Source organism: Capronia epimyces (assembly GCF_000585565.1).
Source record: "Capronia epimyces CBS 606.96 chromosome Unknown aczIQ-supercont1.6, whole genome shotgun sequence".
NCBI classification, from domain to species: domain Eukaryota; kingdom Fungi; phylum Ascomycota; class Eurotiomycetes; order Chaetothyriales; family Herpotrichiellaceae; genus Capronia; species Capronia epimyces.
In genome coordinates this window covers 190,633-202,772 of record NW_006912909.1, presented here as the reverse complement: position 1 = coordinate 202,772, position 12,140 = coordinate 190,633, and the positions used below count along the sequence as shown (strand labels likewise).

At 53.2% G+C, this 12,140-nt stretch overlaps 5 protein-coding genes across 5 annotated transcripts; all 5 read right to left on the bottom strand.

Annotated features, from left to right (window-relative positions):
* Positions 1-2,252: 2,252 nt before the first annotated feature.
* On the bottom strand, positions 2,253-3,548 carry A1O3_06949 (uncharacterized protein; the record flags this gene model as incomplete). The annotated part of the gene is made up of 3 exons (XM_007737063.1): positions 2,253-2,609; positions 2,664-3,156; positions 3,208-3,548. The coding sequence occupies 3 exons, from the start codon at positions 3,546-3,548 to the stop codon at positions 2,253-2,255; spliced, it is 1,191 nt and encodes a 396-aa protein (XP_007735253.1).
* Positions 3,549-5,034: 1,486 nt separating this feature from the next.
* A1O3_06948 (uncharacterized protein) lies at positions 5,035-6,268 on the bottom strand (the record flags this gene model as incomplete). Its single annotated transcript, XM_007737062.1, has 4 exons — positions 5,035-5,829; positions 5,879-5,899; positions 5,954-6,163; positions 6,233-6,268. 4 exons carry the CDS (start codon positions 6,266-6,268, stop codon positions 5,035-5,037), a joined length of 1,062 nt encoding a protein of 353 aa, XP_007735252.1.
* A 505-nt stretch (positions 6,269-6,773) lies between these two features.
* On the bottom strand, positions 6,774-8,213 carry A1O3_06947 (hexaprenyl pyrophosphate synthase, mitochondrial; the record flags this gene model as incomplete). The annotated part of the gene is made up of 2 exons (XM_007737061.1): positions 6,774-6,935; positions 6,996-8,213. 2 exons carry the CDS (start codon positions 8,211-8,213, stop codon positions 6,774-6,776), a joined length of 1,380 nt encoding a protein of 459 aa, XP_007735251.1.
* Positions 8,214-9,178: 965 nt separating this feature from the next.
* Positions 9,179-10,225, bottom strand: A1O3_06946 (uncharacterized protein; the record flags this gene model as incomplete). Its single annotated transcript, XM_007737060.1, has 1 exon — positions 9,179-10,225. One exon carries the CDS (start codon positions 10,223-10,225, stop codon positions 9,179-9,181), a length of 1,047 nt encoding a protein of 348 aa, XP_007735250.1.
* Positions 10,226-10,808: 583 nt separating this feature from the next.
* On the bottom strand, positions 10,809-11,772 carry A1O3_06945 (uncharacterized protein; the record flags this gene model as incomplete). Its single annotated transcript, XM_007737059.1, has 2 exons — positions 10,809-11,552; positions 11,605-11,772. The coding sequence occupies 2 exons, from the start codon at positions 11,770-11,772 to the stop codon at positions 10,809-10,811; spliced, it is 912 nt and encodes a 303-aa protein (XP_007735249.1).
* Positions 11,773-12,140: the final 368 nt, after the last annotated feature.

Here is a 12,140-nt window from a genome sequence, read left to right as displayed (position 1 = left end):
ACCACCTCTGTCCCGACTACCACCTCTGTCCCGACTACCACCTCTGTCCCAACCACTATGTCCACCACTGTACCGACCACTGTACCGACCACTGTACCGACCACTGTACCGACCACTGTACCGACCACTGTACCGACCACTGTACCGACCACTGTACCGACCACTGTACCAACCACAGTCCCAACTACCACCACAGCCTCAACCACTGTACCGACCACTGTACCGACTACTGTACCGACCACTACGTCGACCACTACGTCGACCACTACATCGACCACTACATCGACCACTGCATCGACCACTGCATCGACCACTGCATCGACCACTGCATCGACCACTGCATCGACCACTGTATCAACTGCTGTATCGACTACTACCGTCCTAACCACCCCTACACTATCGACCACTACTACTAGACCGACCACTATAAGTACAGTTACTACTAGTGTCACCACTAAGCCTACAACGCCGGCTTCTGTTAAGACCACAAAGACGACGAAAGAGAGCACGACACGGACAATAACGCAGTCAACGGCCACATATACTTCGCCAGTGCCCTTGAAGTCGAGCACACTTGAGACCAAGACCAGGTCTAAACCTGTTGTTCATCATGAGACAAGCCAGACTACTCCAACGGCAACGTGGACTCACCCACATGGAAAGCCCACCACCACCACCACAACTACTGCTACAACCCCAACCAAGCAGCCTGGGTGGGGAGACTGGCAGAAATCCAAGGCAACAGCCACAATCACAGCCACCACTACGGCTACGACCCCAACCAAGCAGCCTGAACGTCCACATGGATGGGGAGACTGGCAGAAATCTAAGGCAACAGCTACAACCACCGCCACCACTACAGCCTCGACTAGTCATCATAAAAAACCATGGTGGTGGCATAAAGAGAACCACAAACCTACATCCACCACTAGCACTATGACCACGACCACGACCACAACTGCGACCAGCGAGACTGGGCAGGCTTGGCATGGACGAAAAGGCGGCTGGAAAGATTGGGAAAAGAAGCACCCCGGTGTTTCATGGGCAGATTGGCAGAAGGCGAAACATGGAGGCAGTGACAAAAGTAGGACTTCGGGTTGGAAGGATTGGGCGGAATAGGAGCAGAAAGTTGAAGGGGAATATCCAATTGGGAGTTTGGGAGTTCTCACAGGACATAGATTTACATTAGGTTAGCTATTGATTTCCAGTACGAGGCCAACAAGGCCGAGGCCGGAATTATCATTTCTGGCTATTCAGGCAGGCAAAACGTACAGTACAAAACAAGTTATTTAAAAACGAAATCAAGTCACTTTTCTACGAAACCAAATATTGTGAAATAAAATCCAGCCAAAAAACAAAGTACTAGCAGTATTCACAGTGCCAAACAAAACATCAAACCAGTCAAGCTCATCCTCAATCCTGTCAAAGGTCGAAATGTTCCATGGTCTCTATCAAAGGGGTATGGAGGGAGACCAGACTATACAAGTGCGAGGTGTGCCCTATACCGGCCTTCTGGTTAAAGGTCAAGGCTGGGAATGCCTCAAGTTAGTGCCTTAGGCCTAAGTTTGACAAAATCCAGCCAAAAATAAAGCACTGGCAGTATTCAGTGCCGAACAAAACATCAAATCAATCAGGCTCATCCTCAATCCACGGCCAAGCCCACCCCAATCAATCAATCAATCCATCAATCCATCAATCCATCCATCAATCCCCGACAAGATCTGGATATGGTATCTCAGTCGCCATTCTCGACCTGGAAGCCCTTTACCCTTTACCCTTCTAGGCTCTCAGGCCGCGTCGGTGATGGTGAGAAAACCCAAAAAAAAATCCAGAGCCAGAGCCAGAGCCAGAGCCAGATTAGTACTACAGTATGACGGTAGGTCTATGCTCACCCCCTTCTTGGCGGGAGCTCATTCTCTGCCAGTGTGTCCTTGATGCTATGCTAGCTATCCAATCTATCAATTCATTTTTCGCGTCTCGTCTCGTCTTGTCACGCAGCGTGCCGCCCCGAGACACCTAGCCTGGAAGTGGAAGCGAATGTGGCGCTGTAGCGATACGAGACCTTTTATCATGCCTGCAAAGCTGTTGCCCTCGTCAACTAGTAAAAAAACCCAATGTCTGGTTATACACGCTCGCTCGGGAGGAGAATTGAAGGAAAATGCTGCACAGTGCACGCCGATGATGACCCTGCTCCCTTTTCGTCATCCCTGTATTCTGGTATTTTCTAGGCCATGCCATGCCGGTTAGGCCCATCATGCAATGTAGTCCCGTGCAGCAAATCTCCCTCTCCCTCGTCCGAATCGTCCACGGCCACCTGCTCCTCCTGCTCCTCCTCGGCCTCCACGCCCGGCGCCAGTGGTGCCACCCGTGTTGCCGGTGCCCTTGCCCGTGTTTCCAGTGGTGCCTGTGGTGGTGGCTCCAGTGGCGGCGGTGGTGGTGGCGGCGGTTCCAGCGCCAGCAGCAGTGGAGGAAGCGGCAGCAACGTCCGAAGCACTAGCACTCCCACTGGCAGCAGCACCTGTACCGGTACCAGCGTTACCTCCACCGTTGCCAGTACCTTGGCCGACAGTAAACTTCTGGCAATCATCTTGTGCACCTCGTTGAGCAACCTGCCAGTTCGTTAGCGTCGAAGTTGGGTGGCATTTCTTTCAGTCTACACTTACCGGCATCAGCACCGGTTGGTGATTGGAAGCACTGTTCATTGTGCAAACACGGTAAACACCCGCCGGAAGTCCAGCGGTAACAGTGGCCTGGAGAAGACCTTGGCCATTGCCGTCATCGTTGATGCCCTTGAAGAAGGCAAAAGTCTTGGGGTCAGGAGGAGTTTTGGTGGCAAGGTCCCCGCCGAGATCTTGGACTGTGACGTGGCAATGGCCGACGACGTTACCGCCTGATAGTGCTTGAGGAGCAGCATAGTATGTTGTGATGGGATCGGTGAACGATCCGGCGACCAAGTTGGTGATTTGAACTTGAATGTTGAAGGATTGGTTCGGGGTCAGATCGTCTCCAGGTCCGGGGAAAAGAATGATGGACGAAACCATGTTGCTATTGGATGGAATGTCGCCCATAACGATACCGTTGCAGGATCCTCCAGTGACTTGAGCACCATTCGTTAACGTTTTGCCAGTGCAGAAGTTGATGAAGTTGGCCGGGTCACTATAGCTGTCAGCAGAGGAAACAAACATTTGGCCAGGTCGGATCACGTACGTATCTGAAGGTGCCTGACCAGCGTCGCCAGCACCGCCAGGAGAGTTGCTGGCATTTTGCACATTGGCGGCGAGTAGCAGAAGATCGTTGTTTCCTCCATTGCCACCGCCAGTGTTGCCAGTGTTGCCTGTATTTCCGCCAGTGTTGCTAGTTGCTGTACTGTTCGAGCCGACGGCGGCGGCGGCGGTAGTTGCGGCGGCAGCTGCTGCCCCTGCGGTTGTACCAGCACCGCCCTTGTTCTTATTGTTTCCACCGGCTCGATTGCCACCTCGTTGGGCAACGGTCGATGATGCGAATCCCAAGACAGCAACGGCTGCTGTCAAGATCTGAGAGGTCTTCATTGCTGTGGGCTTGGGAAGATGTGTGATTCTGGGTTGAAGGGGTGGATTGGAGATGTGCGGATGCAAACAAGGTCTTCTTTGGACAACGAACGAGAGACTTCGCGGTCAACGCGGTCAAAACTGTGCAACAAAGGAGCGGAAAGGAAAATATGCAAAGATGAGTCGAATACACCCTGAATGTGAAAGGAATGGAGAGGCACTGCCACGATGAGACAGAATCCAAGAAACAAGACGGAAGAAAACGACCTCTTATGCTTCGAACTTGGCAACGTTCGAGCCCATGATGGGGACCAGAGGCGTGGTCGGTCCATGGTGATTTCCTTGAGGCTGGAAACGTTTCCAAAGAACCATGATGACACAGACGACCTCCAGGTGCTTCAGGTCAAAGAAGGCAAAGAACAGGGACCGAAGGTTACAGGTTGGTCGCAGCATGGCGTGGCAGGGCCGACGGCCAGGCAAACAAGCCTTGCCAATGTTTGACAAGCGTCTGTAGCTCACCAAAAGCCGAGACACTCAACACAGGACAGAGACGCAGATGAAGCTGGCATGGTTTCGAGACGTGTCGGAGACGAGGGAGAAACCACGCGTTTGAAACGGGCGGCTGTAGCGAAGGCGGCCTAGACGTTACAACAAAGTCTGCAGACTAGCCATATACAGACTAAGCTGGTGGTTAAGTTGTCGTTGGCGCCACGTAGTGGGTTGCTAGTGCACCTCCCTCCGCGCCCCTCGTCCTGCTCCTGTCGACGTCACATGGCTTGCTCTCGGATCCTTCGCAGCCTGTCCACCTCCTGCAATGTCCTGCGATACCTCACCACTAGGCGTCACCCACTTTGCCCTCTCTGTGCGACGCCATCATCTGTCATCCCCAGCTCCACCGGGCCTAAGACCCCAAGAGCCTCTCATTGCTCCTTCCCCAGGAACATCTTCCGCTTCACGATCGATTGAAGTGCTACTGAAAATAAACCCTAGGCACCTACTAGGTACCCCGTTGACGCCTCCCCTTGTCGACGAGCTGGATGCGAGCCCCCTTCCCCTTGCACCGCAGTGCAACATATCTGTCTTGGCCCCTGACAAGCTTTTGGCTAAGCTTTGCCTGTGCCGATTCCCGAGCGATTTCTTTCCGGATTCAAGATGAGGCAGAGCATGTTCGGAAGCTTGGCTTGGACGATTAGTAGGCAGTAAAACATCGACGTGACTGTCGTATATTGTTTGCTCAGGGCGCTCTGCTACCTGACCATGTACTCTTCGCCTACAACCTACAGAGTGGTCCTGGACTGAACGGACATCTCCCCCATACGTTCAAGGAAAGAAGTGAGCAGTAAGCAAAACGGGCCAGTTTGGAAAATCCTTCATCTGCTCCTGTTCGTCAGACTGTTATTCCATCATTCATGTTGTCTCGTGCCAAACTCCACCTACGGACCGATCCAACTCCGGGCGCATAGCTTTGCATGCTGTGAAACCCCTCGAAGCCTTCACGGTTGCCTCCCTAGAACCCAACCAGTCTGCCTTCGCTCATCGTATTGGCCCTGCCCGACAGGATCACATTCGTGACAGTGCTTTGTCCATCCGCGTCTGTCTTGACGTCCACTTCGACAGCAATGGTACAGACACGACCCATTTCAGCCCCCTGCTGAATGCCAAATACTTTCCTTTCCGTCTTTGCTTCGAGCTTGAGGTCTGCGGCCTTCGTCGCAAGTTCCGTATCTTGGTCGGATGCCTTTGGCTCGACGGAACCCGACGCCTCACGCAATGCCAGATAGCACGACAGTGCAGAGCAGGCGCTTCCAGTGCCAGGGTCTTCGATCCCGTGAGATATCATCCGAGCTTGGATGTTGTGGATGGTGGGCTCCCCGGGTTGTTCAGACCTGGCCGTGAGCTTGTAGTACATGCATCCAACAAAGCTGGGGGACCACTCCTCATCAAACTCCACCTCAGGAGACTTGCCACCTTGGAGGGCTGCAAAGAGCTCTGGGTTGTCTGTCAGATCGACTAGCACGAAGCTCATGCCTTTGACGATCGAAACGAGAGGAAACGTCTTGCCCTTTTCCTTGTCGATGGTCGGCACTATTTGAACATGCGGCTGTGTGGCGATGATCTTTTCGATCGGTACTTGATACGAGTGGACGTGGAACTTGAAAGGTACAGCGCACGCCGCGACTTGGCGATAAGGGTTGAAGAAAATTGGTATACGTCCGGCCTTGGTCAGCAGGACGGCCGATTGTCGCTGGGTGTCTCTGTCGGCCGGCCCCCCGTATTGGAGTTTCTCGAGGTGGTGGAAGATCTGGAAGATTGTTAAATTGCTATTCCCGGAATCCATTGAGGTGCCTCACAAAATGCGCTGCTCCGATAACCTGCCTTGGATCAGTTCTGTTCTGGCCCCCAGCAACACAAGATCAGGTACTCACGGGATGTCCAGCAAAGGGCAATTCCTCCCCCGTCTCGGTGAAGATCTCGAGTGTTCGAGGTTGCCCTGGCTCTGGGGCATCGTGTAAAAAGCAAGTCTCCGAGTACTTGAACTCTTTGGCAATGAGGGACTTGCGCGCGGTAGAGAGTGAGTTGCCATGGACGGAGACCAGTGCCAACGGGTTGCCTTGGAACTTCTCCGCGGTAAAGACCTGTCCTTCTCAGTCTTCTGCTCCCTGGACCAGCACCCGAAGGGCAGCAGTGGCAGTGGCAGAACTTACCCCCATGGTCACGAAGGTGTTCGGGCCGGATGCCATTGTGTGAGATGTCGAGGCGGCGGGGTGTAGGGAAAGGTGTACGGCGTACGGAGGGGTCAGTGGGCTATTTTCAATCGCGGATGTCGAGTCGAAACGGCCACGCCGGAGGCATACAATGTACAGAGCACCTACAGAGTAGTCTGAGTGCGGCCACAAGACAGACGCCTAACAGATGCCCGCTTCCTAATTACTAATCTGGAGTATAGCAAACCCCAGGTCAGGTCATGGTCCGGCTGAGTCCCTCACACTGGCACCACCAGGCGTTAGTTGGTTCTTGGCGACCCTCGACGTACTGTACTAGAACAGCCATGCAGCTACTGCGTACAGATTACATACGCACTCACCAATCAACCCTTTCCTCCAGCGCGCATATGACAGATCCAAGGGCAAGGGCAGAGAGATGCGAGATCCGTATTCTGTAATCCGTACAATGACTCTGTTCGTGTTCAACAATGTACATGGCTTTCTTGAATAGAGTATCCGTACACCGTGCGCAAGGGCAACTTCATTTCCTGCGCTTCATGACTTTTACACACATTTCTTCCAGGCCGTCTTTGGCCTCGCCGTTCGGAAAGAAACTGATGGACGAAATCGCCTTGTCGGCATATTCTTGAGCTAGAGCTCGAGTCTCCTCCAACCCATCACTTTGGGCAACAATATCTCGTGCCTATCGACCAGTTAGTAAAAGCGCCCCATGTATATCCATCTAGATAGACGTGGTTCTTACCCTTTGAACATCGCCTTCTTCCGAGAACTTCCTGCCGACCAATTCGCCCAGTTCAGGATGACTCCTCCACGCAAAAATCAAGGGAGCTGTCGCGAGGCCCAACTCCAGATCCGCACCCGCCGGCTTGCCGAGCTCGGTACCGCTAATCGTATAATCCAGCATGTCGTCCACAAGTTGAAACGCCAGACCCAGGTTTTTGCCGTATGAGTAGGCCGCCTCAACCACAGAAGGTGCACACTGGCCCAATAAAGCTGCGGCTCGACAACTCTTGCTGATCAAGCTCGCCGATTTTAGATATGTTTTTTGGAGGTAGTATGTAATGGTCTGCTCGCTCCAGGCCGGATACTTTTCGTCCGACGCAGTATTCTTCAATTGCATAAACTCGCCCTCCACCAAATTTGCAATCACAGTCGCCAACAACTCGACCACTTCGGGGTCGCGTAGACGGGCGAGCGCAACCGAGGCTCGTCCTAGCATGAAATCCCCGGCCAGGACGGCCATCTTGTTGCCAAATTCGGTGTTTGCGGAAGGCGCGGAACGGCGTGTCGTCGAGTGGTCGATCACGTCGTCATGAAGGAGAGATGCGGTGTGAATGAGCTCGGTGATTTCGGCCAGCCGTCTTTGCGTCGGCAAGATCGTAGCGTCGTCTGGGAATGCATATCGAGCTTCGTTGGAGGGCTCTGCTAACGGAGACGGAGAAGCAGTCTGGTCGGGGTTGTTATCGTAGAGCACGGTCGGGGATGATATAGGCGTGTCAATGTCTCTTCTCGACAAGCTTTCCGGATTGTGGCGAGGTTGTTTTGCCGCAAACGCTGTCGCTCTCGACATGAGCAGTACCAGTAAAGGCCTGACATGTTTCCCCTCACTCTGTGTGTAGTACTTGGCCACGGTATCGAGGATAGGATGCCCCGAACCTAATAGCTGTCTTATATTTTTATTGAGGAACTTCAACTCTTCTGCCACGATCTTCAGAGGATCGATGGTAATGTTACCACTGGTCGGCCGGACGGGCAATACGTCGGCCACCGTGTTCTGGATTTTCGAAACCGCGGCAGCCCATGCTGAAGCATGTATCCGGGTGCTAGAGAAATGCCGTCGGGATGGACGAGCTCGAGGATATAGCAGTCTGGTCGAGCACCAAGGGCAGATGGCTGGAGCCGCAGATGTTGGAACAGGTGCTTGCAAAATTGCAGAGTTCGGCGGGACGCGCACGCGCATGGTCAGAATCTGGTTGAGAAGGCGGGGAGAAAGAATTAAATAGCCATAAAGAGAACAAATATTGACACAAGTCAGAAAGAATCTATAGAATGAGCATTGGCGGGAGTTGAAGCTTGGAAGCACAGCGAGCTGCCAAAAACTGCGTAGGAGGGAAGCAAGTGAGCTGCAGGCCGGTCGACTTTTCGATCGCAGCGGATCTCCACTGCAACCTTTCTGGCTTGGGGTCAGGCACCGCCGCACCATCTGCTTAGGATGCCATCTAGAGGGCTAAAGCGCGAATAGAGATGCTTCAAATAACCTAGCGACTCGGTTCTAGAACGAAACCGTCTACTCTATACTCCGTACTCGTACAGTGTACATATGTACCTTGTTTGCGATTGCCCAATGATCGCCGGAGGGTCTGAGTCTCTCGTCCCCAGATACGAGTACGTCCCTCGCCTCCGAATTGTCGCTCAATCCCCAAGTTGCCGCCTGTATGGGCTCATCCGATCCTGACGTACTCTAACTTGATTTCTTGATTTTAACGGAATGAGAAGCCCTTAGATGACCGGGTATGTAGGAGAATCTATAAAGATCTATGATGAAGTTGATGATCTGTGACGTCCATTGTTCTATTGCTCATTAAGTGCAGAGATCGGTGTAGAGATGGCTGCTATCTTCTGCATCGTTCCAGGAGATGGGTACGTCTCCGGCTGAAGAGACGCCTAGGCACAAGACCCATGTCCTAGCATAAGTCTGCGCCGACGCGAGTAGGGAGGTGTGACATTGACCTTGTTGCTTGTGTGGTAGAGGTAGGTCGAGAGTGTCGGTAGTATGCCACAATCAAAAATCTCAGCTCTCGCCTATCCTCGACTGCTTTCCAGGAGACATGGCCGAACCGCGCAGTTCTCGTAGGTCAGGCAGCTCGGATGACCAGGACCTGAGGAGCAGTAACCTAGCCTTGCCGATGATGTTGATGCCCCTCTTTACTCGAGCCCGTTGCCATTCTTCTCGACCCATGTGCGCCACTCCTGCCATTCCGCGTACGATGCACTTGCCTTCAGGCCTGTATACCTGACTGCACGGAAGTCTTGGACCTCATCCCAGGGCTTAGAGGGCTGTTGCACATCCGTCCTCTGAGAGCCTCTCAAAAGCCGTCTCGCCACGCCGGTTCCATAGCCCCCATCCCATCCAGCCTTTTTCATCAGGCTTTCCACCGTCTGTTCCTTGTCCCAACCTTGCTCAACTGCAACGTCAGGTAAATATGTCGCTCCGTGTCTCCGATTCCTATACGTGAAACTGATTTTGAGACCGTGGAGTCCTAAAGTCCAGTCCATGGCATCGTTACAAGGCTCAAAATCTGCAAGCAGGGTCAGAGAGCATGAAAGCGCCGGTAACAATGAAGCCGGTATCGGTGAGAACCGCGTGTCATCAAGGGCAGAAGTCAGTGCATATGTAGAAAGTCCTGTAGCGAGTGGATGGGCTTCAAATGTCCCTATGCAACCACGAAGAGACTTGTGACCAGCGCGAGAGACCGTATTCCAGGTAACGAACAGCGGATATGACTCGGTCGCAGAGACCTGTGCAGCATAGGTTGGCGGTACAGATGTGATGGAGGTGGCACTTGAGGGAGTGGTCAACTGGGAATTGGACGAATTCGGAGAGAAAACCGACGGAGAGGATGCTAAAGACGACCTGGAGGACGATGACCGCGCCTGCAATCGGGAAATACTGGGCAGTTGAAGTCCAGATTTACCGACGTCTCGACGTGCAATGCGGTGATTCTCCTCATGGTCGCCATCATCGCCGTCGTCTTCTTCCCCGTGTTCGTCATCTTCTTCTATTTCCGCTGTATGCGACTCCATCTCGACATCCTCTTCTTCCGTGGCTTCTGTACCCTCATCCTGCGGGGGTGCTTTGGCTTTGTATGCTTCGTACAAGTCAAGGACTTTTTGCAGTGTAGGCGGGTCTCGGCGTTCGAAACTGGCGGACAGGACTTCAAAACAGAAGAAACAGTGAGCCGGGCTTGCCATCAGTTCTGAGTCAGGCGCGAAGCCTCCGTCGAGAGCAAGGAGGCGTTGGAGCGGTGTGAAACCGTATCAGTCAGAGGCAGAGGCAGAGACGAGGTTGACGACGCGGGGGAGTGACGGAGGCTCCTAGGGAGCGTGGTTGCATAGGATTCGCTGAGCGTAGAATGAGCGTATGACCTACAGTGAGCGCGGAGTATCTAAGGATATAGGAAATAGGCAGAGAACGGGCAGAGAGCGGGCAGAGAGCGGGCAGAGAACAGGAGAAGAGATGGTACTGGCACAGGAGCTGTCAGTGCAGCGGGTGGCTGATGTGAAGCACGACGTAGTACCAACTCCAGACGCTGCATGACCGCAGGCATTGGCGACAGTGGAGCATACTAGATAAAGTGGATGGTTCGGCCAGTACTCCGTATGTATGTACTACGTAGGTACGTATACCATCAGAGATCCGTGGCCGCCCATAATCGATCGCTTCAGCTGTTGATTCAATCTCACACTACACCAATACGACGAGAACAAGTCATAACATTCCAGGTTGTCTTAAGAGACGCCAGTTGCCAGCTTCTCAGGGCTGGCTAATCTGTACTCACTTCCAGGCATCGACGTAGCCCACACTGATACCCAATCCAGTATCAATTGCGCTGCTTGTCTGAGATCTTGCGCTGCCTGCGCGGTCCCTTCCTGACTCTGAATCCCCTTCATCACTATCATTGTCTCGTGGGACAAGTCTGACTGCGCCCCCTCCTCTGGCTCGTCTCTCATTCGCTCGAATTTCCTCTTCAGCCTTTCTCTTCTCCCATTCCGCCACCAGGTTTCTGTAGTATACCTCTGCTTGCACCGTAATACTGTAATACTCGGGCGTCCAGCCAGCCTTGTTCTTACGCATGGGATCCGCGCCGGCTTGGATCAATGTCCGGACCGCCTTAAGATTTCCCCAGGCGCTTGCGTTGTGCAAGCACGTGTTTCCCTGGTCATCCTGCGCGTTCACGTCCGCTCCATGCGCGATGAGGGCTTCAATAGCACCGCTGTCTTCTGCTAATTGGGATGTAGGTTTCGAGGTCTGATTCACGAAAGAATTCAGACTGGGTGGTGGTTGCGACGATGATGCAAGGTGAAGAGGGCCCTGTCCTTTGTGGTCTCGGCGAGTCACAGTTTGAGGGAAGTGTTTGCAGAGAAGCTCGACGACTGCGGCTTGAGAGTAGGCTGCAGCAAGATGTAGGGGCGTCTGACCGTCCGTATTTACCGAGATTCCTAAGTTGTCTCCATGGTTGCTGTAAATCCAATCATGGACAGGTCGAGTACTGTCATGACCCAACGAGACCAGAAGTTCCTGAGCGCAGTTCAGCCACGGCTCGCTGGCCCACCATGAGCTGCAGACCTACTGCGATTTCTTCCAGGCCATATTGAGCAGCAAGATGTAATGAGGTGTTGCTCTTGTCAGCAAAGTCGGGGTTGTGCAGGTACCGGGGATGATGTTCTAGGAGTCGTCGGACCAAGGCCACATCGTTCAGGAGGATTGCCAGGCGCACCGACACATCAACTCTGGCCATGATTGAGCCTCGCTGATGATACAGAACATCTGCCTCTGTCGTGGCAGACCATTGGCATTGCTGAAATATGTTGCAATCAATACTATACGTACCAGTGGGAGGTGTCTCCAGACATAGGTGGTATAGAGAGGAGAAGAGGCAGCGTGTTTGGCCTGCACGGGCACAGTTACGTGGGAGAGCCTCAGGCCTTTGGGGCTCAGCCTGCCTTTACTACCCCGCCAATCGGCGTTCACACTTTGTTCCGCGCTCGGCCTGGGAACATGCTCAGGGAAACGAAGTGAAGCACATCAAAAGGACATTTCAAGCATGAACCGTGAGTCTGTACCTGGGTACTTTATTACACAAGTGTCTTAATACAAATCAGTTCC